The following is a 27140-nucleotide window of genomic DNA, read 5'->3' as shown; positions in this document are numbered from 1 at the left end:
CAAAACGTTTGAAATAGGGTTCAACCCTCCCCATCGTTGTTGCACTAATTGTTGCTGCAATAATTAACAACATAAACGAGGGATAATGAGATAACACGTACCCCGTATTTTCGGCTTCGACTGGTCACAGACCTCTCTTTGGTCCCTGAGAGAGAAGTCATGTTGAAGGTGAGGAGAGGGGAGGGGAGTAGGGGAAATAAATCTGTTGTTTTACATCCAAGGAGACCAAATCGATTTCAATTAATTCCACGCCCCTCAGTGGGCTTCTCAATCATGAACCAATATCACGCGGATTCGGTAAGCCTATCCATATGGCAACCACAAAATAAATAACAGTTATTCCACTCCAACAGCCTATTAGTCGCACGAATTAGTTCCTCGGTCTTCTATGATGACTTCTGCAATCTTCAATGAGAATGCACACAGGTCCCTCTGTTTGCGAGTTCCTATTTGTGGGAGCGACGAAGTGCAGCCGGCTGGGCGGCTGGTAGGCAGCGGAGGGAGCTGGGTGCCACTGACGCACTGGCACAGTCGGGACGCTGCGTCCGCAGCGCAATGCCTTGCAGAGGCAGAGGAACAGCCCTGGTATTCCGCTGGCTGTCCGTATGCCTGCTGACTACTGGAGGCTCCGTTCTCATATGAAGCCAGCGGTGTAGACCGGAGAGAGAGACGCACACATCTGGCTGTGGGAGGGTCCTCTCTGCCCCCACCTCAACAGCGGACCAATAGTGTATTAATGCCTGGTTGACTGACAGAGGGCAGACTCAACTTTTAGGGGCGGTTTCCCGGACACAGATTAAGCCTAGTTCTGTACTAAATCACACCTTTAATGGAAATCTTCACTGAAGATAATTAGTCGACAATTAGTCGAGTCCGCTAATTAGGATATGGCTTAATCTAGGTCCGGGACCAAATGGGAGAGGTAGCCTACAACAAGAATTGTTGCCATGCAGGGAGTTCAAGCGACCGCTTCTGTAGCCCTGTGGACAGGGAGTGTCCAAAGCCACGAGGTTTTGCGTAAACCTAAGAATAAATCTATTGTTGTCTTACCATTGCACAAGACAGAATTGTATTACAATTGTGTGTAGGACTTCATAGACGGCACAACAGGAGACTATGACTCTGTTGAGAATTAAAACATAATGTGTTGCTCTGTTGCTGTGTTGCTCTTTCTTGAGGATGGAATTTAGTTTATAGGTACACAGCGCCACCTGCCGTCGCCAATTGGCAAAGAAAGGGTCATGGAGGAAGGGGGGGGACCTACAAATAGATGTTTTGTAATCACTTCAATACACTTCAATAAAATGTAACATAGGCTACATTGATTTCCTTTAATTCTGAATGTATCAACCAAATAATAAATCTGAGGCAATACAATAATTGTACAAGACAATAACTATGACAACTTTCTAACCAAATATCACTGTGTAAAAAACACAGAGTCACCTGATACGAGACTTTGAGAGAACATAACATAAATTTTATTTTCCTTTCTCTCAGAGAGACAACAATAGCAGGCCATTTCTCCAGGGGGACAGGTTTCAGGTGAGCCTCTGGAAGTCTCATTGAGGCTGTGACAGTCCAGGTAAGAGCTCATTCCCACAGAGGAACATAGATGCATTCAGCAACGCCTGGTCAGGCAAACAGAGTTTACTGATCTCAACCTGAGGCTCCTTGCAGAGGGGCAGAATTATGAGCCAGCTGCCATTGATAGATCAGTACAGCTTTTGGCAGTTCAATCCACTTCTCTGCATTGGTGTGTCGGGTTGAAAGCAGTGGGCATGGTCTGCCTGAGCAGGCGTGACTGGGTGTGTCTGTGTGTCTCTGAGGGAATGGGTCCTGGAGGTGGTGAGGCTCCTCTGTGGCTACCTGGGGTCGTCAACGGTCATCATGCTGACAAAGTCCTTGTAGAAGATGATGTTCTTGTCCGGATCCAGCGCTGCAGACAGCATCTCCTCCATTTCCTCCTGTGTGAAGGGCTCGCCTGGAGAACAGGCAGCAACATTTTTACCAGGGCCTAGAAATTCGGTGTGAACTTATTAACTCAAACACTCCAATGGATCGTCAAAAATGGCATTGCTAGTATGAGGTGTATGATTTATTTATTTGGCCCCAGGAAGCTATTATTGCCGTCTGTTTGAACAATCTTTCAACCACTAGTAGGCATAAGAACTGTAATATCACCTTGTCACACACCACACAGTCACATGAATAATACGCTTGTTATTTGCAGTGTGACAAAATGTGAAAAATGTGTGATTTCACAGCATGGATTATTCAGTTTTCTTGTGCGAAGAGGACCCTCCACTTTTACCTTCTTGTGTCATATACTTTGTGAGCTCCTCTGGTTCCAGGTGTCCTTTTTTCTGCTGATCTAAAACCTGCAAAGACATAGATTTTTGCCTCGGGCCATAAGTATGAACCGAAAGCAGCAAGCTATCGACCACCTCAGTGGGTGTTACATTGGAGTCACACATATGGCCCTCCCTCCTAAAGTGTCCTGAGGGGCACAATGATGGCCCTCTGTAGTCATAACATTAACATGAGCCCAGAAATGAAGCCTTTTAGAGCAGGTCACAAAGCTCATCAAACCTCAAAGGCCTGAAGCAGCAGGTCCTCAGGGATGGGACGGAACCTGCACACAGAACACACACATCTTAACAGAGAACACACACTTTTAACATACATCGAACACACACACACACACACACACACACACAAGGTCCTAAGGAAATTATGTCATTTTAGGTTTAAAAAAAATAATAAATCTTGCTATTGCACTCACTTTAAGAGTGCAATGCCAGGACAGACATCAGCTAGTAGTAACACAACTCTGAGTGGCACCTAGACCCAGCTGTCAGACTGAAAGAGAGAAATGACTCCCTCTGTGCATGTTAGAGATAACAGTCCCTTGCCATAATGTGGTACTGTACTACAGGATAGCGCTTAGGTCCATGTTGTGCTGTGCATGCATTGTGGTTGGCTAAGAGCTGCTGCTGTTCCCCCAGGAGTATTGTACTGGCTGGGCTGGTTTACAGTACCTATGGGATCGGCCTACTCTACTGTAGTTAAGTGGTTCCTGAAAAACCTACTATCCAGTTGTGGGGATTCTTAGAGACTACAAAAACCACCAGTCAAGTACAGGCAGAGTCTTACCTCTGTGTTACTGCCTGGCTGTGCTTTGGTTCATTATTTCATTATTTTGCTGTGGGCATTAATGTGTTGTCTGATAAACCATGTCATGAGATTTCACCTCTCCTCAGCACCTCTCCACGTAGAGCTTGAACAGTCAGGATTTTCTGATATTAAAATAAGAACTAAAACTGAACCAAATTGAATAAGTCCATACAGTAGTTTGTATTATATGGGGTAATTCTCCATCTAAAGTGAATGCATAATCCAACCAATACTACTCTGTCATTTGTTTCACTGTAATAATAATAATAATAATAATCATAATCATAATCTGTAATCTGCATTAAACCAGCAGCAGATACTGTAAACAAATACGTGAACTGCACTGTCGAACACTGCGCAGTGTTGAAAGAACATTTGATATACATTTTCAAACCATCAAATACAATCACACCAGTCAACTTTCCTTCAAACTTACTTGCGCTCCATCAGCACCTTGGTCATGGTGGGGAGGAACTTCTCAAAGCGGATGTAACCCGTCGGCTCCTCCTCCTCTATCTGAGGGAAAGTTTGTAGACAAATTAACTTTAGTTATCAAAGATAAGTTAGCACCTCCGCGAGCAGATCGGAGAGAGCACGGAGGCCGAGGACGGAGACGGAGACGGAGACGGAGACGGGGGCGAAGGGGACGCTTTCGGCGACTCTGCTCCGGGTGAACGCGTCAATATCGACTTACACCTCTAGTATACATGGGAGTAAATTTGACAACACTGGACTAGAGAAAGTAACACACCGCTCAGTCTCCATGTCCTTCAGCAAAAGCTCAGGAATTTGAGTCACCTGTTACAAAAGGACCCCAACACGAAGGATTTTGCAGCAGTTTAATGAGGCAATGTAGAACGTACCTCTGCTATGATGTCATGCAGCTCCCCCTCAGTAGGAAAGCAGCCCAGGGAGCGGATGATGGTGCCGATCTCCCTTTGACAGAACCAAAGCACAATGAGAGCAAGAGCAGCGGGCAGAGGCGCCCTTAATGTAGGCCAGCCCTAAGATGGTTCAGTGTAGGTTTGGGGGAGGGTAAGATGCCTGTGGCCAATTTCTCTCCAAGGCACAATATAATTGCTCCTCTGATGTATTACTACTATACTAGGCTGGTGTGATCTATGCACATGGCATCAGTGCGCTAAATCGATTTGACTTGTTTAATGTTTTATAATTTAGCTATGTCACTAAACTCATATCTCTAAAAACCTATGGTGTGTATCAGAAGTACATGGTGCCTTGTGCTCTCACCTGACGTCCACTGTCTTGTTGAACTCGTGGTCAAACACATCAAAAGCATCACTGATCTTCTTGTGGACTTCAGACACAATGGACTCTACCCAGCAAACACAGACAGGAGTGTCAGTGGAGCAAGTGAAGTTATCTTATTCAGGGATAGCCAACCAACTACCCCTTCCATCCCCTGCACTGACAGAGTTTATTCAAGCTGTTGATTAGTTGATCTTTGCTTTTTGTGTTTCGACTTCCATGGCTGTATGCTTTTATCTTCTTTGGTTTGTTTCTCTTTGTTTAAATGTATTATTCTACCTGTAACACGAATTGTGTTGCATTTGCATACAATTAAAGTTCGGGGGCGCTTAGTGGCTTAGCTTTAGACAGAAGAATCCTACCAACAATTTACAGATCTTTACAATTTTTTTTTTTTTACAAAAGTAAACCAGAGGCTTTGGAAAACACATTAATTAGGCTATTTCAAGACCTTTAAATACCTGGACTCATCTTTTAAGAAAATGTCTGTATTGTAGGAGACTGGCTTGTTATAAACTTCCTACCCAGAATTTCAACAGAGTTTCTAATCTAAATCCCCATGTGTTCACCTGCTAAAATAAACATCTGAGGGGACATTGGAAACCCTTGGTGTACACCTCTTAAAATTCAAGCAAGGCTGAAGTCGAGTTAAGGGCAAAACAACCAATTGTAAAACATTTTAATTACTACCCAAAGTCAAGAAGTACTTCAGTGTTCTGGACAAAGTATGCTCCGATGTATCAAAGGCCTTAAAATAAAATAAAACTATCGTGTCAAGCCTGTTCAAATCTTTTTTGGGACACTTACCTGCACTTTCCTTGTCTTCCGCCATGTTTATTATTTACCGTTGCTTGGTGACCGTAGCCAGCGTTTGATTGGCAGACGATAGGAAGTAGTTTTGCCGAGGTAACTGCCGCATTTTATTCCTGACCTGCACACAAACATTTGATTGCATTTACTTGAAGAGCTTAGTTTCGTTATTGCTATGTATTTAAGCCACGAATAAAACCATACATATGTTTTATAGATAAAACTGACAGACGAGAGCCTACTCAACACATTGATAATACTACTCAACCTATTGATAGGCAAAGTCGTGTCTTCTCTACCCCAGCGAGTTTTGTAGCATCATTACGGTAGGGGTATATATATCCAACTACTGGCACGCTAAGGGCGCAGATGTCTGTTTGTGGGACGTGCATTGAGGGTGCGGGCTTGGCGCAGTAGCAATTTTAGGGACTGCTAGTATAACCAAATCGCGTCGGCCATCGGAGCAGCTTTTGTCTTCGTGTTTTTAATAGAGAAGCACTATCATCAGGTTTTTTTTATATATATAATTGTATCGATATTTATTTAATAATATAACAGATAACACAATGAGCTCTATCAACGTGAAGAAGTTAAAGGTAAACGAGCTGAAGGACGAGCTGAAAAAGCGGCAGCTGTCCGACAAGGGTCTGAAGGCCGAATTGATGGACCGGCTGCAGGCCGCGCTTGATGAAGAGGCTCAAGCCGGCGCTTTCCCTGATCCCGAGGCCGATGAGAATGGCGCCGAGGGCGGCCACGACGAAGGGGCTGCCGGCCTGAATGACATGGGTGAGGAAGACCTGGATGACGAGCAGGTCGGAGAGAGCATGGAGGCCGAGGAGGAGGATGGAGACGGGGGCGAAGGGGACGCTTTCGGCGACTCTGCTCCGGGTGAATGCGCCAATATCGACGATGATATGGGGGAGGAGGAGGAGGAGGATGCGGGTGTAGAAATGGATAAATCCGACGAGGACGAGGATGCTCTACTGAAGGAGGATGATGATGAGGAGATGGATAAATTTGACGACGATGATGCTGCACTTGGATCTCTCCCCGGAGAGGGTAAAGTCAGCTATTCATTTTGACGCCTGGTCGGTGGTTGTAGCTAGATCATAGCCAGAGTATCTTCGCGATTCGATGACAGTTCATCAAAGATAGGTCAAACGATTACCCTGTGTTAGGTGGATTTAATAGGTTGGAGTTCTTCGAGATTTGATTAATGTTTATGCTTATGGATGATCGGTCGAGTTTCCTCTCCCAAGATTACATGATTGATGGGTGGCTGATTTTGTGTGCATGGCGCCGGGGCTTGCACTTCTTGAATTGCCAGACAAAGATGCACATGCCGGGTGCAGATATCGGGATGGTTGTTGGTTGGTTAGCAACATTAGCTGCAGTGAGGTGTATGAAATGGTGACCCCCAGTGGCGAGAGAGAACGTTGCATACCGACTATTGTTTCAGTTCAGTTGTCAGCTAGTCAAAACAATTTACTTAGTATGTATCACTTTCATTGAATGCTATTTGAGAGGGGAAATTGTCTGGTCTGCTACGCTAGTTCTAAATCTAGGTTATTTTTGCTCAGTTATGAATGAATGGTCTAGCCAGCCAGGCAGTGCTTATATTGTGGCTGTTTTTTTTTTTTTGCATCGCTGCTGCAGCTGTCTCATTGTCCTAAGGATTCTGTAAACTTTAAAGGAAAAGGGTATCGTGAACTCTTGAACTCAACTGTAACTACTAGCAAACCATTATCTGCCCAAATTGGTTATTGTTGAATAACTGGGTTTTTGTGGATTGACTTAAAAGCATGCCAAATACAATGCAGAATTGTAAAACACAGGTTTCTTTTTCTTTCTTTTTTTTTTTTTTAAGAAGGCATAATTGTAGCCAGCTCGACCTTGAAAATGTGTGTTACTTGCTCAATCTAAAAGATAGGGGAGTTCTCACTTTTTGGCTAGCTATGTAGCCAACTGGTGTGGTCCGTATGGGTGGCTGTAGTACATTAGACAAGTATTGCTCATGGATCCTTGCCACTCATTGGTCCACTCTTACATTCTGTTCAGATTTAGCCTTAATCTCTCTAGCCCATGCATTGTAACTCATGCAGATACCTGACACACTAAAACACCTCGTCAGGACAGAGCTGTGTGGACCACCATGTCACAACAGGGTCCAACACTGGGGGTGTTGGTTGCGGGAGGGGGGGGGGGGAGTGGGGTGGGGGACGCACCTCAACGCCAACTTTGTTATTGTTTTATTTCCAAAGGGGATGCGGACAAAGACAAGAATGCTGAACAGAAGAATAAGAAAGGTGTTAAGAGACGCCGGGAGGAACATGGAAGGGGCTACTTTGAATTTATTGAAGAAAGCAAATACAGCCGGTAAGGATGGTGCAGACGGGCCCTCGGTTAGCTCCGGGTCGCCCCTGCACGGCTCAGAGGTTTCTACCTTAAACTGGATTGGCCTGTTAAGAGCCAGTGCAGACCTCAGCGTCCTCTTGTTCCCCTGTCCAGTGCAAAGAAACACACATTTTTACCCTTTATGTCCCTCTACATGGCCCCTAAATATATATATCGCTACAACTGCAGACCCGTGTGGAGGGCAGATCCTAACACGACTACTGAACACACATGCATGCAATGCCTAGAATAATGGCTGTTGGTCTCATGGCTGGTTAGTGGCAGGGAGGGTTATGCTAACGCCTTGGGACAAGCTTTATTGAATAGGCTGGTTTGGGACGCTCTGAGGGTGAACCACGCGCTGCATGACAAAGGAGGGGAGCAGCTGTGTCTGTGGACAACAGTGGGCTGGGGGGGGGGTCGGGTGGGGGGGGGGGGTCGTCTTCAAATAAGTGCTCCAATTAAGCGTCTGTCCAGTTTGTGGTATCACGCTGGATCAATTTTCCATGCTTTCTCTTCTTTCTCTGCCCACTAGGCTGGCAGAAACGTCATCACAGTTTACTTGTGTCTGCGTGTGTTTGGCTCTGATATTGATTGTGCTCTTTTCCTTACAGGCTTTAACAATATAAATTGTGTTACTAACTCCCTCACCGGAAATCGGATACATTTGTCTACAGTATTCTACAGATTAAGGCAATTAGGCTGGCCTTTTTTTATGTCTGTATAGTATTTTACTTACGCCCACATTTAACCTTAGTCTGCCGAACAGATGTTTTGTCAACACATAAAGTCTACTACAGTACCAAAGTGTCTATTAATATTAGGTTTGGACAACATTAAAAAATCGGACTATTTGTGGCACACCCTGCCATTTTAATTGCATACCAATCCTGCAGCAAGTACAAGGCCTACTCATCTAGAACTCCCTTAGATCTCCTCTGTCTGGGCTGGTCACACACAGCCTATAAACCCAGCACCAGTACCATCAACAGAGCTGTTAAAACACCTCAGGCATCTACAACAGAGCACAATAATAATAATAATAATAATAATAATATAATATATGTCATTTAGCTGACGCTTTCATCCAAAGCGACTTACATTGCAGTGAGTGCATACATTTCAGTATATATGGTCCCAGCGGGAATCAAACCCACAACCTAAGCGATGTTAGCGCCATGCTCTACCAACTGAGTCACAGAGGACCACAATGTTGCACAATGTTGAGCCGTGTGCAGATGGAAATGTGTTGTGTTTATAGTACACAACTTTTGTTCTATGAACAGTGCTGAAACTGCAATGTTTCCCCTGAACACCGCCGGCCTGAACACTGCCTATAGGTTTGGTTTTGGTCCATTATCGTCAAGACCAATTCTTAACTACTGGTACCTGCCAGTTCTGTGATCTTGAAACACAGTGTATTAATTATTTTAAAAATCCTTTGGTCCAGTGTCCTCCCCTGCCTGAACCCTTGCTCTCTTACAGGGCTAAATCCCCCCAGCCCCCGCTCGAAGAGGAGGACGAAGAGTTTGATGACACCACTGTCTGTCTGGACACCTGTGAGTAGATCCACCCTGCTTGTCTGAGACCAGTCTGCCTTTATTCCCTCTGCCATCTTGAACCACCGTGAAATTATATAAACCTAGGTATGTGTCCATGTGATGGAGGTTAAGCTTGGGCAACGTGTGTGTGTGTGTGTGTGTGTGTGTGTGTGTGTGTGTGTGTGTGTAGACAACAGCGACCTGCACTTCAAGGTGTCCAGGGACCGTTACAGTGCCTCGTCTCTCACCATGGAGAGCTTTGCCTACCTGTGGGCAGGAGGGAGGGCCTCCTACGGGGTGGCTCAGGGCAAGGCCTGTTTCGAGATGAAGGTGAGGAGACCCTCCACACCCCGCCCCCACCCCTGATTAACACACACACACACACATCCATCTCCTCACATACACCCTAAGTACATCAACCACCCCCTGCCCTATCCCTCACCGTGTATACCATAGACACACACACACACACGCCTCACTCCCTGTGTTCTCCTCAGATCATAGAGAAGATCCCTGTGAAGCACATCTCCAGTAAGGGCATCGACATCCATGAGGTTCTGGTCGGCTGGTCCTTGGCCAACGGAACGCTGCTGCTGGGTAAGTAGAGCACGGTTGTCATGGCTATAAAGAGTTTTACTGATGGTGACAGCTAGTCTAAAATGGCTTCAACTCCTTTAAAGGGATCACACACTTCTACTAGACTGATATATATATATATATAAAATAGGGATTCGTGTGCAGACCATTGTTGGTGATCTAAATGTGTAAAGAGGAAAAGCTGTTGCGTGGGTTTGAGAGGCCTTGTGTGATTGGTTGGGATGGTTTGGTCTCCTCAGGGGAGGAGGAACACTCGTATGCCTTCTCTGCCAAGTGCAAAAAAACAACCAACTGTGTCACCGAGGACTACGGCGAGTCCTTCGACGAAAACGACGTTGTTGGATGCTTGATAGTAAGATACTACTGTCATCAAGTCCTGCTACCAGTACCATGAAAGGGTCATGATGATGATGATGTTATTTGTAGTGTGAGAATGCTTCTTGTTTTATAATATGCTGTTCATCATCCATTCTCCTCTGACCTCCAGAACTTTGAGGGTGCCGAGGTGGAGCTCTCGTTCAGTAAGAACGGTCAGGATCTGGGCGTGGCGTTCAGGGTCAGCAAGGACTCCCTGGAGGGACGGCCCCTCTTCCCTCACGTCCTCTGTCATAACTGCGCCGTCGAGTTCAACTTTGGCCAGCGGGAGGCGCCGCTGTTTCCCCCGCCGGCAGATTACAGCTTCCTCCAGCAGGTCCCTGTTAGTGAGCGAGTCAGGGGACCCAAGGGCCCAGAAACCAAGGACGACTGTGAGGTGTGTAGTGTGTAGTGTGTGTGCGGGTGTGTATGAATTGGTGTGAGACTTTGTGTGGGGAGAGGGAGCTACAGTCTAGTATTCTGTGGTGACATTGTCACTCAGGTGTGACTAGAGAGCTCACGTTGGCCGTGTTCACCCAGGTGATCGTGATGGTGGGACTCCCCGGTGCTGGGAAGACGGCCTGGGTCACCAAGCACACCCTGGAGCATCCTGGGAAATACAACATCCTGGGCACCAACACCATCCTGGAGAAAATGATGGTGAGTGGAGATTTACCAGAGGGATTCGTAGTAGGGGCGGGGGGGGATGGGGAGGGGGCTGTGTGAAATGGAGCATAATATCAAGGTCACGATCCATATTCTGCACTGTGTGTTGTAGAACCCGCTACAGTATATACACTATGAGACATCAGCTTGCATCCATCTCAAGTGATGGAGAAAGACTAACACCATCTAACACCATCTCATTAGACATGCAGGCTAATGGACCATTGAAGAGGGTGTTTGGTCAATTGTCGTTGAGTTTTATGTCTTTTTAAACCGCTGGTGATGAAGACCTTTTCCTTCCGGCTTCTCCCCAGATCGCCAGCCTGAAGCGCCAGACGAAGGACGTCACAAAGCTCACCGCCATATCCCAGCGCGCACCACTCTTCCTGGGGAAGTTCATCGAGATCGCCGCACGCAAAAAACGCAACTACATTCTTGACCAGGTAACCACACCGTGTATATATATCACTTATTAACTATGATGTTTACCATACATTTTAAAACACACGTAGTCTTGGGTTTTTTGTTGGTAGCATTATATTGGCAGCACTGTTTGAAGTGCGGACAGAACCGATATTGATTTTGTAACATTACAATATATAATTTTATCATATATACAGTACCAATCAAAAGTTTGGACACACCTTCTCATTCAATGGTCTTTATTTTTTATTATTTTCTACATTGTAGGTTAATATTGAAGACATCAAAACTATGAAGGAACACACATGGAATTATGTAGTAAACAAAAAAGTGTTAAACAAACCAGAATGTGTTTTATATTTTAGATTCTTCAAAGTAGCCACCTTCTGCTTTGATGACAGCTTTGCACACTCTTGGCAAGGTGTGTCCAAACCTTTGACTGGTACTGTAATTGCAACCCTGGTGCCTCCTCCTCCCCCCTCCACAGACCAACGTCTCAGCCCCGGCCCAGCGCAGGAAAATGTGTCTGTTCGCTGGGTTCCAGCGCAAGGCCGTGGTGGTGTGTCCCACAGACGACGACTACAAACAGAGGACGCAGAAGAAGGCAGAGACGGACGGCAAAGACGTCCCTGAGCACGCCGTACTCAAGATGAAAGGTGAGCTACCCGCACCTGGAACACCTGAGAGAGGATCAGGAGACCTGCGCCCTCACCTCGGGAGGCTCAGAGGTGTCGTGTTTCACCAACGTCCCTGATGGAATACTTTGAATATGCGTTGTTCATTTGAATAATGAATAATGAATAATGTGCTATGGATAGATAGTGTTGGATTACTTCTACTAACTACTTCTGTTATCCACATTGGGGGGTTTTTAAACTAGGTTTATGTCTTCAGGGTTTATATCATTGTTGTTATTTTGTTCTCTTTTTTTCCCCATGCATTCTTTTGTAGATTTATTTCCATGAAATATTGTGTGATTTTGTCTGTCAGTATGTTTCTTTTATCCCCATGTACCTTGTTCTGACAGGGCTCTTCTGTAAAAGAGACTCCGGTCTCAGTAAGATCTCCTTTGTATAAATAAAGGATAAATACAAAAAAAAACATCAATGGAGGAAGGAGATGGAGTGACAATGTGATGACAGCCAACTCTCTGTCTGTCTTTTTGCGGTTGCCGTCTCTCCTGTCACCCGCAGGGATCTTCACTCTGCCCGAGCCTGGCGACTGCTTCAGTGAGGTGACCTATGTGGAGCTGCAGAAGGAGCCGGCCACGACTCTGCTGGAGCAGTACAAGGAGGAGAGTCGCTCTGCGCTTCCCCCAGAGAAGAAGCCCAACCAGGGGGGAGCACCGCCCAAGAGAGGGGGCAACCACCGGGGCCGGGGGGGCAAGAACCAGTTCCAGAGAGGAGGAGGAGGGGGCCAGGGCCAGGGCCAAGGCCAGAGGGGGGGCCGTGGTGGCTTCCAGATCCGGGGCAACTTCAGAGGAGGTGAGGGGTGTGGGCGGGAGGAAGTGGCGGGGGTGGGGGGGGCGTGTGTGTGTGTGTGTGTGTGTGTGTGTGTGTGTGTGTGTGTGTGTGTGTGTGTGTGTGTGTGTGTGTGTGTGTGTGTGTGTGTGTGTGTGTGTGTGTGTGTGTGTGTGAGGCAAGTGTGTTTTTTCACTGTAGTCTTTTTCTAGAATGTAATGTTGTGTTTGTTTGTTTGTTCATTTGTTTACTTGTTTGTTTTATGTCCCCCCCCAGGTCCAGGCCCCCGTGGTGGGTTCAGTCGCCCTCCCAGGGGCTTCCTCCCCCCTCCCGCGTTCCGGGGAGGATTCTCCAACCGAGGCAACTTCAACAGGGGGGGTGGCGGAGGCATGCCCAACCGAGGGGGAGCGCCCAGGGGGGGGCCAGGCAGGGGCAACATGGGGAACATGGTCAACATGGGAGGTAACCGGGGGGGCAACATGCACCGAGGCAACATGAACCGGGGGGGAGGAGGAGGAGGAGGAGGAGGAGCCAACAGAGGCAACTTCACACAGGTGGGTCACTAGTGGCCATCAGTGGTGTAGTCTTAGCAGTGAGGCCCGAGAATAACGTATCAGCTTGGCAGAGTTGTGCTATTGTTTCTACATGGAGCGTCTTACAAAAAAACAAAACTTCCAGTTTCGAAGAGTGGTGCTTTTAATACACCAGTTCAAGACGACTGTGTTGCAGTCCCAGGTGTCTGATGGCTGTTGTGTTTTTGGCAGAAGTTCAGAGGCAGGGGAGGCAACAACCGCGGCTTCAAGAACGGTGGCGGCGGCGGCAGCAACTTTGGAATGAACAAGGCCCAGGCCTTCAACCAGAGCTGGCAGCAAGGGGTAGGAACACCACATACGAGGAGCACAGAGAGAAGGGAGGGCTATGAGAGTCTGTATACCACTGGTGTAAACATGCCTGGCCACAGAGGCAGTTAGTTCTGCCATGAGTGTAGAGAAATGTTCATTATTATTATTATAAAAATAAAATGTATTATTTCTATGGTGTCACACCCTCTGTATCCATTCATCACAGTACAGTTTGAACAGGGATTGAATTATTATTATTATTATTATGCGGTCACCTGAAAGGGCTGGGTAGGGAAAGGTATTATTGTTATTATGGTAGGGACTGACCTTTAACCTTTTAACACTTGCCCTCTCTCTGCTCCATCTTTAGTTCTGGAACCAGAAGCCATGGAGCCAGCAGTACCACCCAGGATATTACTGAGCATGTGCAGTAGAAAGACTTACTCCAACCCAACCCAGCCTCCCGTGCATCCACGTCAACGTCCAGTCTACTCTGCATTTTCCTCTCCTCCGTTTCCCCCCTTTCTTTTCCTCCTCTGTCCTAGTTTGAAGAAGAAAGAACATTTCACTACTGAGATGAGACTGCAGGTTCTTGGACAAAGACGAGAAACTTTTGACGCGCTCCCTTTCAGCATTTTTATAATTGTTTGTTTATTGCTCTCATGTTTCAAGCTCTGAAGCGTTTAGAAACGTCTGCGTTCATTCAGGGTGTGATGTTTTTATTTTTTTTGGTTCTTTTTTTAAACTTTCAGGGTTCTGCGTTTTTAATCTGTAAAGATGTACTTTTTACGACAACAATCAAGAGAGCGATACATTTTGTTTTCTTTTGGATGTTTTCGCTTCATGTCCGTTCTTTTGTTTTAGAGTCAGGAGAGACTAGCGCTCCCTTTAGAGGCATGTGGCAGCGGTGAGGTATTGTAATTTTAGTCCTGCTGCAATTACATTTGTTTCTAGTAAGTGAAGCAAACGCTGTAAACATGAAATGCTTCACATTGTTTTGTAGATATAAAGTATTAAGGTAATTTAATTAAGTCGCGTATCGCTTGGGCCTACAATAAGAGCATTCACTACACTCTGTTGTGCAGGAGGCTTGGCATTCCATATTCCTGAATATCAAAGGAGTTAGAAATACCTTTTCATGTGAGAAGCAACCTCTCAAATCTAGAGCAGCTAGTGCAGGCACTGAGTAAGAACGGCTTGTGTCTTTTATTCAGTTTCTACCTACATGATAGTCAAACACACCATAGCACTTGTACTGTTAGGCACTCCTTCAGCAGACAGATGGTCAACTCCATGGTGTCTGTTCTCTTGTGAACAACACTGTCACCCCCACTGTAAACGTAAACAGTCAGACAGGGAGTCTGGCGTTACAAGGTCTTGTAAGGCCAGTACAAACAGTGACATAGTCAAGCAATTGGAAATTGTGTTATCTTATTGTTTCTTTAAAAGGGAAACGCCATGCCACCAACTACTTGTGAACATCACCAGGTACTCTTGTTCATTTGACCTATGCTTTCAAAAGTGTTCACTTCCATGGTAATATGATGTAGTGATTTAATGCCCTGTGTATAAATTAAAAACATTTCAAGGTTTAGGGTTTTTGTTTGTTTGTTTATGGAATCGTTATAATAGGGGGAAATATTGGGTGTGTTCAGGAGTCTCTTTTGTTTGTTTTGTTTTGATAGCTATCAACGTAGTACATAGTTTTCATTGAACATTTGGAATCATGTTGACTTGCATCAGTGCTTTTTGTGAAGGCAAAGACCATTTTGTACAGCGGTTTTCACACAACCACTTTCACCTCCGGATGAGATTTTCAATTGACTCTAATCTGCTAAATACCAAGGTTGAAAATGCTTGTCCCGGAGTGAAATGTTTGAATGTGGAAAAACTCCTTGTATTTACTGTTGGCACTTAAAACCTCCAAATTGTTTTGAAAGAAGTATAAGAACGAACCACAACGAACTTAACTGTTGTTTTATTGTATTTATTGAATATAATTCTAAAATGTAATGTCTAGTGAGACTAGCGCAGCGGAAGGCCCTTCTCTCTCACACTGGAGATCCCCGGAACATAATATCAGCTAGAACAGCCGCTAGTCAAGTTGTTACGACAACAAGCGTCTGAAGAACAACAGTACTACCCTGTTTTGACTGTTTGCGTTCCTGTTACCCTCATGACGTGTTTTTAAAAGTGTAAAACAAGCTCATGTAAATGTTACTGTCCACATTTAAGCTATCATGTAGCTTAAATGTGTGTAGCTAGTAGGTTGTGTTGAAAGCACTTACTCTCACCTCGCTACGTTTTACGGGTTTATTTGTTACGTTAGTTACATGTATAGAAGAGCATGGTGGAGTCATTAGCTGTGGACTAGTACCTGTACTAGGTCTACTACCCTGACAACCAACCTGGTCTGTGGGCACTGTATCCATCATCATGTTATTTTATTTCTGCTTCTATTGAATCAAAGTGCACTAGTTGTTGTTTTTTTTCTCTCCTTGAGTAATATTAGAATAGAAAATGTTGTATTGAAGAGTATTTCTGAACATCTCAGTTCCCAAATGTTTCTGTGTTCAATGTGGAGGGGAGGAGCTGGAATGGCGGTGGTCGCCATGTTCACAAACAGGATTGATGCAAGGGCAACAACTCCCTTTTTTATGGTTTGAATTGTAAGATGATTTAAGATGATCAAGCAATGTTATTGCAGGAGCTAGATGACAGTTCTTTGTAGACATTAATTAAGGAGTAATTTTTTTGTACAAACTATTTAAAATAGACTTGACTAATGATGGCATGCTCTGTAGAACTGCAGGTGAATTGAAGTGAGGCTTGCTTGTCTAAGTGTTTGTGAATGTACACTTTTAAAAGTATTTGGTCAGGTGACACGTGCAGTGCTGAGAAGATGTTTAACATTTTGTAAGATAGACTAAAAAAAAACCTTGTTTTGTTTGTTTCTTTTTTATACCTTGCTATGTTTTGTATTTTGCTATGAGAAAAACATATTAAAATAAGAGAAAAAAAAAAAGGCTGACCAAATACTTAATTTATTCCGTTTCTTTCTCACATTCTGTGGGGGGAAAGAGATGGTGATGTCCTTTTTGATGAAGTATGAATAAAACAGCTGAAATTAGATGTGCTCTGACTTTCTGTGTGTGTGTGTGTGTGTGTGTGTGAACAACTCACAATCAACAAGTCAACAACACAATATAATATAGTAATAAATAAAAAAAAAGTGACAGTATTCACACAATCCTATTCACACTGGTTTGCCAGATCAGATGTTAGTACCAGTATCGGTATGTGTCCACTCTCACCCATAGACTGACCAGCTCAAACAACATGAATGCCCGCCATTAAGGGTCGACTGAAGCCATGATGAAACTGCGACTCTCTGCTCAGCATTGTGAATGAATAACAATAAAGGTAGCACTGTTTATTTGCGGGATGGGTCATTTTTATGTGGGCACACAAACACATACCATCTGTCCAGGCATACGGTGGTCACATACCTCAGTGGGTCATCCACATACAGTAATAAACCTATTGCTTTAGGGTGTTATGTATTGAGTCACCGCAAGAGGGAGATATAAGTCGATACCAGCCAGCTCATCTGATACAACTCCAGCAGCTAGCTATATTATTAGATTGCTAATTCGAGATAATTTCCACCTGTATCTTTGGAGCAATTACACGAAATATGCTTGAATTTGCTTTTGAAGTGTTTCCTCCCCGCGAAAGTAAGGGGATTGCTGCTGAAGCTACTTCCGCCTTGCTGTCACGGTAGATGCCAAATCGGATCCTTGGGACGACCCTACCCTAAACGTTTTACATTTCAACTGCATGGGGTGACGTCAGAGCATGGCCGTCCCAAGCATCCCATTTAGCATTTATTGCCATGTCACACCCCCCACACTGCAGCTTTGTGGCGAGTAGCACATCCGCCCCCTGGGGACACACATCCAGTTTTTAAACTAGCCACAGAGCCAGACGCTTGTAGCTGCTGGAGGAGAGCTGGTTGACTCGGTCAGTCCGCAGCAGACCCTGGTCATGGAGCGAGGAAGCGGGTTTTCATTTATGAAGTATGGGACTGCTGTGTCCTTCGTCGTGGTTCTGCTAGCTTACTGGTTCAGACCACCTCAGGATCCAGGTCTGGATCATCGGCTCGACACAGTCCTCACCTCTTTGCTCCGAGCTGAAAGCAAAGTTGGGATGAATAACGCCAGACCCAGGGTTGCCATAGGTAAGCCTCAAATTCTGCATATTATAATATTGGATAGCTTAGCTAGCTAGCTAGCGACATCACCAGCAAGCCTAAAGCTAATATCAACGTCTTGCTTATTAAATCCAACCACACTGGAGATTTTTATTAACCTAAGTAAGGTCAAATTAGGTCGTTTCCAACCTCTCTCTCTGCCTTTGCTTAGTTTGACGGACTGGAATATTGGCTGTATGCCTAACAAACTCATCAGCCAAGTTGAGAAATTTCCAGAAGCATCACTAGCGAGTCCACTGTCTAGTCTCGCGTAGCCATACCTCAAAATCCCGTTGTTCTCACGGCTCCTTTGAATGCCTGACCCGACCCGAGGTTACAATAACAATGTGTTCGGGTAATGGTCGTTCCAGACCATTGCATTGTTTCTCAATGTTGTTGATAAGGTATCGACTACCAGAGCTACTACTCTTGTAAGCGTCTGTCCAGTGTTGTCATGTGTTTGTATTGTAGATTGCCATTGATTAATTACTACGAAAACTGGCTTTGTCTTTGGACTCCTGGAACCACAAGCATGTGATGTCTTCAACCTCCAGTTTCAGGCAACACTCCTTTGGTACACACACACACACACACACACACACACACACACACACTGTGGTATTTGGAGACAGTTAAAGGCATCCAGTCATTGTAACAGTTTTTTCTACATTCTGTCCACTCTGCACCAGTGTTTTTTGGATCCTATGACTATGCACTGTAGACATGTGGCAGGGTAAAGGTTGTAAAGATATGGAGCAGAGTACTGGCTGTGTCCCTGGGTCCAAAGGATAATGGAAGCCTGGAGATTAGAGAGACAAGATGAAGTTAAGATCTGAACATTTGTTCTCAAATTGGCCCACTGGTCTCACCGGTTGGTGATAAACAGACATCATATCTCTGTTGTGTCAACGTGTTCTTAGAACTGCTTACTGCAACCTCTTCGACCACTCCTCGTGACATGGTGTCCAACAGTCAAGGAGATATTGTCAGTAATTGGGCTGAGATAAAAGTCGTAATCTTGAATCTGCCTCATGGAGTTGGTGATAGGCCTGTTCTTACTGTTTGCGACTTTGGTGACATTTTGACATCCTTAAAACAATAATTATCAATTGTCTTACAATGTTGATTTAGTTTTAAAATGCATTTTCACCAATGTATCAACACACTATACACCATCAAACCAAACACATTTAACAAAACACAAGTAAAACCATATGGGTACACAATATTGAGGTGAGTCAAAGCTGAAAGTGGTAACTGTCGCTAACCCCCAGGCAGGCTATTCCACAGAACCGGCGCTCGGTAAGAAAAAGCCCTGCTTCCAGCTGTTTTCTGTGGCCTTTAGGTACGACTGCTTTGCAGCTCAAGTGCCTCTCTGTCTGCCGGGCCCCACAGCCCATCATGACTGAGCGTGTCGCATCTTTCACCACGCTGTCTGCGTCTCGGCGGCAGACGGCCCACCGCTGATGAAGGGGACGGTGGTTGAACACGAGTAGTGTTAGCTTAAGGCCACTCCTTTCTCTGGGCCTTGATCTACTTTCAATGGCTGCCACGGCACCAAATTCTTATGTTGACCTATGACTTTTCCCCGACCCTTCAGCAGTGTAGCAGTGTTTGGGGTTGTGTTGGGATTGTGTGTTTTTGATAATTCTCCCGCCCTCCATTTCTCTCCAGGTTTTGGTGGATGTGTGGACATTATTGTGGACGGGGTGACGTTGCTGAAGAAGATCGGCCTGCCGCCCACAGACCAGTCCTTGCACCATGACTTCATAGAGAACGCAGATCAGCTGGCTCAGAGCTTTGCCTACTTCTTCGCCCCAGGAGCTGCTGCAGAGTGAGTGAGCTGAACCGTGTGTGTGTCTGGTGTGTCTGTCTGTCTGTGTCTGGACTCTCACCCCATGTGTCTCTTTGGAACCTCCTAAGGGACCCCTTGTGTATTACTTCTATAATGTGAGATGTTTGAGTGCTGTCTTGTGGCTACAGGAGACATGGAGTTGAAGCAGCAGTCATAGCTTCATCAACGCCAGTTTCAGTTTGTTTGTGTTCCAAAGAGAGCAGGGGGGATACAGTATCTCTAGTGGTGGAGCTCCAGTTTGTTAGTGGACACAAACACTGTCTCTCACACACACACAGACACACACACACACTCAGAATGAAGGGCTGAATGAGCTGCCGCCCCATGGAGCCCACAGGTTGCCCTATGCAGAGTCACTGCCTGGCTTCGAGAGGATTTACACAGAGAGTTTATATAAGTCCTTATAATTTAACACTCCGTCTCCTGATTTTCTCTTGCTTTGACTCTAGCTAGCATCCATGTCTGTGACTGTTGTGTTCTTGCAAGCAAGCTTAACTCCCTGCTCAGCTTAAGACACTGTGTTCATAGGAGGATAGGATCCCCCCCCCCCCCCCCGCTGAGCTCAGGAATGTTTGGATACAAGATCGGTGTTCAGATTAGACAGTACTGGGGGGGGGGGGGGGGGTTGAGTGTGAGTGAGTTGAGAGCAAGGTTCATTTCTTGTTTCAGTCGAGGAGTGTATTAGTTACCAGATTGGCGTCTCGTTAATGCTCATGTCTCTGCTCAGTGGCTGGAACGAACCTCCTATGACAACAGTCTGAGCTGGCCACCGTGGAGCTGCAGTCATCCACTGGGTGCCAGGCAGAATGGGATCTGAATGAAAAACTACCCCCAGGGTCTGGACTGCCCAGTGGGCACACTGCCCAGTGGGGACCCTGAGAGAGAACGCTCATTCATGCAGTTAGGCTTCAGTTCGATAGATGGATAGATTAGGATTGGCGTTCATGTAGCTAGGCTTCAGTTTCATAGATGGATAGAGAGATGTATAGATTAGGATTAGCATTGATGCAGCTAGGCTTCAGTTTCATAGATAGATTAGGATTAGCATTCACGTAGCTAGGCTTCAGTTTCATAGATAGATTAGGATTAGCATTAATGCAGCTAGGCTTCAGTTTCATAGATTAGGATTAGCATTAACGCAGCTAGGCTTCAGTTTCATAGATAGATTAATTAGAATGAGCTGTATGTGGGCTATAGGCCCAGTACTTTCAATAGAATAGGCTAATTTGTTGCCTTCACATATGAGTGCTGATGGATGGTGCTGTGGGTTGGGCATCCGACCCGGTCCTGTCAGTGCTGCCCGGGTGTTGTTCTGATGTGTTGCAGGCGGATGTAGGTCGTGTTTGAGACAGTGGTGCTGGCAGGTGCTGCTATTGATCCTAATCAAACCTTCAACTACCGGATGCTCCAGTTCACCCAGTTGTCTAGACACACACACACACACTCACACTTCTAGAAAGACGTGCTTTTCTAGGCTAGGTTTTGTGACCTGTTAAACTGTTATTTGTTGAGCAGTTTGACAGAGTTCCTGATCCTCTTAACCCTCCTCTCCCCTTTCTTCTCCTCCTCCTCCTCCCTTCTTCCATCCATCCCTCCCTTTACCCCTCCTCTCCCCCTTTCTACCCACCTCCTCTCTGTCCTTTGAACTCGTTCCCCTTCCCCCCTTCTTCCCTCCCCTCATCTCTCCCAGGCGGTTTGTGATCAACGACACTCTCTTCAGTCAGCTGGTTGAAGCGTCTCGTGAGTTGCCAGGCAACCGCTGGTCAATAGGTGGCAATGCCCCTGTGATGGCTGGTCGCATGGCAACCGAGGGCTGTGATGTGTTGCTAGGGGGGAGCTTCAGTCCAGACTTCACGGATGTACTGTCCCAACACATTACAGGTATGCGGTCTCTCACACACACACACAAACACACACACACACACACACACACACACACCTGTCCCATTGTGTGCACTTGCAGTGGATCTGTTCCTTGATTTAATTCCTACCTTTTTAATCTCTTTTTCCCTGTCCTCCCCTACACCTCCAACTCCTCCCTCCTCCTCCCTCCCCCTCCCCCTCCTCCCTCCCCCTCCCCCTCCTCCCTCTCTCCAGTGGCTGGTAATGTGGTGGAGGAGCCTGATATTCATCTGATCCTGGAGTACCCTTCAGGAGCCACCTGGGGCCAGTACACCTCCCGCAGGGCCAACAGGTAGGGGGGTGTGGGTGTGGGTGTGGGTGTGGCGTTCACACAGGCATTCACCCTCACATCAGATGCGAAATACTGTTTTGTAGATTGTAGCTGTTCTCAGTGTATTTAAAGTCACCTCAACCTGTATGTGACCTCTCTTAAATGTGTGTGTGTCTCTCAGGTATATAGTCCACAGTGATGACCATAACCCCTACCTGGCGTCGATGCAAGACTTTGCACTGAAGCTTCAGAACTTTCAGCCAGACCTACTGGTGGTGGGCGGGCTTCAGATGATGGACAGCTTCCCCTTCCAACAGGGTGAGGACATCTCTCAACACACTGCCTAGTGTCAGCCAATGGGTCATGTCAAATCAACAAGCCATGACACCCACATCTCTGATTGTTCTGAAATGGTTTCTGTAGTTAGAGAAAGATAAGATAAGTATTCCTGCATCATTATTTTGTCGAAATATATAGTTACATCCCTGAGGAAATAAGATAATTGGCCATTTTCATTTTGTGGAATAGAATTTAAACCCCAAATCAGTTCACTATTTCTCTGTGAACAGGTGTTCCTAATAAAGTGTAAATCTGTTTGTATACAGAGCAAGGGAGGGATGGGAGTTGCTTATTTCTAACTAAACTACAGAAACCATTTCAAAACAATCTGAGAATGTGGGGGTTGAAATCAGAGAGAGAGAGAGAGAGAGACTGCCCGCCCATCAGCAAGACACAACGTCAATATGCAGCAACTGAACAACAACCCCTAAAAGCTTGAATCACTCCAGCTCGACGCTGTGACTGTTGACACAGTGCCATCCTCTCTGAATGGACTGTGTCTGTGTCTTTGTTGCTCTTAGGCTGGGTTGAGCCAGGACAGGGTCGGTTCCCATTCCACAGCTGACTGTTATTATAAGTGGATCAGTCCCATAGCCCACTGTGTCTCAGCCCGCATAGGGAATCAGATATAGGGGAATGGCCCTGTGCTTGAATGGGCATGTTTTGTTTTCCCAGTAACACGGCCTCAGGCTGTGTTTGTGTTCATTCAGCTGGCTGCCACACAATGTATGCCTGGGAAATCCCATCCCCATCCACTACAATGGTAAATGTTATTGGCTAGGATGCTCTGGCGGTGAGATTCAGATGGCCAGGGCCATAGGTAGGCTGGAGGCCTCAACAGTCCCAATTCTGTAATGTTGCCAAACCCGCAAACCTCACACCGCCCCCACAACCGGGCTCGGCACAATGGGAGACCGTTAATTTTCCTCCCTCACACCACGCCTTCGGAACTGTCTTCCTGACAAGTTGAGGGCTGTTCAGACTGTTGGGGCTTTTTTAGGCCTTAAGACACATCTTTATAGGCTGGCCTACCCTTCCTCCTAGACTCTGACTGTGTGTGTGTGTGTGTGTGTGTGTGTGTGTGTGAGAGCGATGCGCCAAGGGCCGCGCGCTGACCCGCCTCCACGTCCACACGCTGGCCTATGTATGATATATGCTTAGATATGTTTTTTATATTTAGATATTTTTGTTTGTTTTATTCTATTCTACTTTTTATTTTATGCACTTTGAGATTATTCTTGTATAATTAAAAGCATTTTATAAATGTATTTGTATTATTATTATTTTTATATATATATATATTGTGTGTGTGTGTGTGTGTATATATATATATATACTGATCTAGTGAGAGACGAGAGTCTTTTCGTATTTTTTTTTAATAAGCAACTCCCACCGCTCCCTTCCTCTCTCCCCCCCCTCCCTTCCTCTCTCCCCCCTCCCTTCCTCTCTCCTCTCCAGGTGAACGGGAGGCCTTGCTGACTCGTCTGGCTGGCCTGCTGTCCTCCTCCTCCCCTCAGACCGGCGTCCATTTTGAGATGGCCAGCTTTGTGGACGAGGGCCTGATGAAGGACCTGCTCCACCTGATCACCCCCCAGGCCGACTCCCTGGGCATGAACGAGCAGGAGCTCCCCAACCTCCTCAGCCTGCTCCGGGGCTCCAACGTCACCGTGCTGTCGGACCCCAATCCCCGCGTCGCCACCGTGCTCGACCAGATGAGGGACCTCTACCGCCTGGTCAACCAGCGCCACCTAGAGGCCAACCGGGCCAACAACGCTAGCACCAAGGGCCGCGCGCTGACCCGCCTCCACGTCCACACGCTGGCCTTCCAGGCCATGATCGTGACGCACGGCTCCCAGTGGAAGAACACCATGTCGGCCACGGCCAAGGCCTCGCTGACGGCCAACCGCCACGTCTGCGGCTCCCCGGACATCGACCCCAGCAAGGCGCGTCTCATCATGGACGAGTCCTTCTCCATCAGCCGGCAGGAGGGCAGCCAGAGGATCCCGCTGAAGGAGACGCGGCCGGTCAGCTGCTGGGAAGAGGAGGACTACGAGATCTGCGTGGCGCCCGTGCTGGTGTGCACCGAGGTGTACCAGACCGCAGGGGGAGGAGACAACATCTCCGCCGCCGGCCTGGTGCTGCAGATCTAGGAGGCGCTAATGGCTAGCTGTTTAGGGGGCTAGCGCCCCGGAATGAGATGACTAGGGATTGGACGTGGGACATTGATGTCAATGTTTTTATTTCCCAGGAGCCACACAGGGAGCCTGAGAGCCCCCCCCCCCTCCTCCCCACACACCACCCCCCCTCAGTGAATGGGACTGAATAATATGACTGGGAACCTTTGGCTGTGTGCTGTCCCCCCCCCCCCATTTGGCTCCCATGTGTGCCTCCTGGTGTTGTCTCTGGCCAATCCCTCTTCCTCTCATTCTGGAGGCTAAAGCGGCGAGCTACTGTTAGCTTCGGAGAGCGTCTCTCAGACTCCTTGAATACCACTGACCGTTCCTGTCAGACCTTTGACCGGGGGAAACCTTCCCGTAACATGTGAAGACTTTTAGCATTTTTGGTTTTTAGGTGTGTTTTTGATTTTTGTTTTTGTTTCTGTTTGTTTTGTTTCTTTGTCTTGCATCGCCAGTGCAATACGAATGCAGGGTCCAGTGAGCTGTGTCTTTGTAGCAGGATAGGCAGTCACATGTCTCCCAATACACCTCTCGCATCGCATCTCATCTCATCTCCCCCTCTCTTATCCCCTCCCCCTCTGCTCATCTCTCTCTGTCTCACACACACACACACCTTCCCTCCCTCCCTCCCTGTGTTACTGTAGGAGTACCAGGTTTAGTAATCCAGCTGACTGACAGACAACCCTCAGGCTGCAACTCTGACAGACCATTGAAAGACGGATTATACAAGCAAGGTGCCGATATGTGATGGTGTCCGTCTCACTCTTAATGTATGTATATCCATCCCTCGTGTGTGTGTGTGTCTGTGTGTGTCTTGTGTGCTCAGGTCCAGACACAGATCTCACACTCATCCCAAACCTCATTCCATGCTGTAAGAGGGTTCCACAAACAAATCAAACATTCCATCAGATCCTCCATTTCAGTACTTCTCAAAAGTATGTTTTTCCATCAAGGGAAACCCTTTTCCATGTCTGATATCTAATTGTATGCTGATGTGTTGTGTGTAGTGTGTTGACCCGGGATATATTACCCTTATGTTGTGTATTATGGTGAGCAGTGTAAAAGGGAATGTGTTCGTTAAGGGATACTTAACGACAAGGCAGACTGTTAGAGGACAATTACCCAATTCCGTGGAGGCGTCCATTGAAATATTCCTCACAGAAATGAATTTCCGCTGTGCCTCTGGCTATTTTACACCTGGAACGGCGCACCTAGTCTTTGGTCATCCCCTCTGTAGCGTGATGTTTTTTTCCTTCAGTCTGACCTGTTCAGTCCTTCACTTCCATTCCCCCGTCATGATTGAAAGGAGGGATCTTTTTGTTTTGTTTTATCTGTGTTGTATCTGTAATGTGAAAGAGAAGGAAAACAAAACAACATGTTGTTTTTTGTACATGAGCATGTATTCACCTCATCACCTCACTATGGTAAAGCGGCCTGCGTCCTGTCATATCATCCTCTTGTGAACCCGTGGCGTAGTCGGTTGTGTTTGATCCCCCGCATGGAAAAGTGTCAGCCAATGACCGAAGTAGCATTATCATAGCAGAAGCACAGACGTTATGGTCCTTAATGTGTGATGTTGTTGTTTTTTTAAGATTAGCCTAGCTGAACTCTGACCCCTCTGCTGATCTTGAAACAACAACCTCCTGGAAGGAGACTATGGGTGTGCGTCTCAATAGTCTGAAGACGCTTTCCCCCCTCTGTCTCCCAATGCCTTCAACTACTATGCAGATCTGAGATAATTGCTCAAGTGGAAGTGAATGTTCCACAGGCTGTTACCACAATGTTATATTAATTAAAAGATGAAGGAGACAGAGAGGGGAAGCCATGAGTGGTCCTATGAGAAGCAGCATGTCTCCTGTAGGGTTTACAGGGTGACCCCAAACCACCCTGGGTTTATTTAAAGCCATAACACCATGCCTCTCCAAACCTAGAGTCACCCCTCATCAAGTGACTGCTGACCTGCAAGTGTGTGTGTGTGTGTGTGCCTGCCCACCCAAGCGTGTATGTGTGACTGAATGTGTGTCTCTGTGTGTGTGTGTGTGTGTGTGTGTGTGTGTGTGTGTGTGTGTGTGTGTGTGTGTGTGTGTGTCGTTCCAGCTGGCTGACGTTGTCGTCTCTCAGGGATTAGCTGTGCTGGGGTGTTGATGCAGGAGTAGGAGCCACACACGCAGCACCTGCTGCTGTGCCAGGACAAGAACATACGTAGAGCTTTGCTCACTCACAGGCCTGGGGGGCGGGGCCAGGAAGGAGGGGGGGAGGGTCATGGATGGGTCCTCTGAGGTTTGATTGGTTTGATGTTCTGACGTGAGAGAAATAAAAAAAACACATTCCATCTTCTGGTGTTTTCTCTTTTTTTTAATAATGCCTCTGATGCCTGATTCGTTCTTACTCGAGAGCATGAGTTACGAAGAATAATGTTTTAAGTTTATGAGAGTGAGAGTTTGCATGTAAAACAGGTGCTGCAGTCAGTGATAAGTGATGCCATCCTGAATATGGCACGCTCTCTTGTCACACCATCTCATCGATGTGGTCGAGTTTGAATCTGTGTCACACCCACAATGAGGGCACAGCTTCCTCCAAAAGAGCTCTATACCGATTATCTTTGTGAACATATTCTGTAGGTGAATATAGATCGCATGTCGTTGCTTAGGATTTTCATCATATTTTATATTGGGTTATCACACCCCAGGCCAATGTGTTGTCCACACTGCATCTTTAACATTGCATAAATATAAAATATCTATATTGGGTTTGATAGATAGCGATGTAGGCTTAATAGTGTAATTGAATATCTCATTGCGTAGCCCTTTT

At 46.3% G+C, this 27140-nt stretch overlaps 3 protein-coding genes across 5 annotated transcripts; 2 read left to right on the top strand and 1 right to left on the bottom strand.

Moving 5' to 3' along the window:
* Positions 1-1518: 1518 nt before the first annotated feature.
* Positions 1519-5278, bottom strand: drc8 (dynein regulatory complex subunit 8; the record flags this gene model as incomplete). The annotated part of the gene is made up of 7 exons (XM_083684445.1): positions 1519-1984; positions 2315-2381; positions 2593-2635; positions 3614-3693; positions 4041-4113; positions 4429-4513; positions 5254-5278. 7 exons carry the CDS (start codon positions 5276-5278, stop codon positions 1866-1868), a joined length of 492 nt encoding a protein of 163 aa, XP_083540571.1. The 3' UTR covers positions 1519-1865.
* A 544-nt stretch (positions 5279-5822) lies between these two features.
* hnrnpua (heterogeneous nuclear ribonucleoprotein Ua) lies at positions 5823-16665 on the top strand (the record flags this gene model as incomplete). Its single annotated transcript, XM_083685128.1, has 14 exons — positions 5823-6315; positions 7518-7632; positions 9136-9209; positions 9382-9521; positions 9689-9788; positions 10028-10140; positions 10276-10539; positions 10683-10802; positions 11123-11251; positions 11719-11887; positions 12425-12715; positions 12968-13245; positions 13456-13566; positions 13904-16665. The coding sequence occupies 14 exons, from the start codon at positions 5823-5825 to the stop codon at positions 13952-13954; spliced, it is 2448 nt and encodes an 815-aa protein (XP_083541254.1). The 3' UTR covers positions 13955-16665.
* An 863-nt stretch (positions 16666-17528) lies between these two features.
* adpgk2 (ADP-dependent glucokinase 2) lies at positions 17529-26575 on the top strand. 3 transcript variants are annotated; one of them, XR_014554619.1, is made up of 7 exons: positions 17529-17773; positions 19460-19619; positions 21331-21521; positions 21738-21834; positions 21995-22131; positions 23611-25063; positions 26427-26575. XR_014554619.1 is itself a non-coding variant. In XM_083685129.1 (6 exons), the coding sequence occupies exons 1-6, from the start codon at positions 17581-17583 to the stop codon at positions 24300-24302; spliced, it is 1470 nt and encodes a 489-aa protein (XP_083541255.1). In that variant the 5' UTR covers positions 17529-17580; the 3' UTR covers positions 24303-26575. The 3 variants fall into 3 exon arrangements, 1 of the variants encoding a protein (XP_083541255.1); XR_014554620.1 differs by having other exon boundaries at positions 23611-25099; XM_083685129.1 differs by having other exon boundaries at positions 23611-26575.
* The last annotated feature ends 565 nt before the right edge of the window (positions 26576-27140 follow it).

Source organism: Argentina silus, assembly GCF_951799395.1.
Source record: "Argentina silus genome assembly, chromosome: 14".
Classification (NCBI taxonomy): Eukaryota; Metazoa; Chordata; class Actinopteri; order Argentiniformes; family Argentinidae; genus Argentina; species Argentina silus.
The sequence above is the reverse complement of the archived record's forward strand: the minus strand, read 5'-3'. Positions and strand labels throughout refer to the sequence as shown.

What these genes read in the sequence shown, in the direction of transcription:
- adpgk2 (XM_083685129.1), top strand. Translation starts at nt 17,581, where the DNA reads ATGGAGCGAGGAAGCGGGTTTTCATTTATGAAGTATGGGACTGCTGTG. An exon ending in GCCCCAGGAGCTGCTGCAGA is followed by an intron (nt 19,620 to 21,330) that starts GTGAGTGAGCTG and finishes CATCTCTCCCAG; the next exon opens with GCGGTTTGTGATCAACGACA. An exon ending in ACCTCCCGCAGGGCCAACAG is followed by an intron (nt 21,835 to 21,994) that starts GTAGGGGGGTGT and finishes TGTGTCTCTCAG; the next exon opens with GTATATAGTCCACAGTGATG.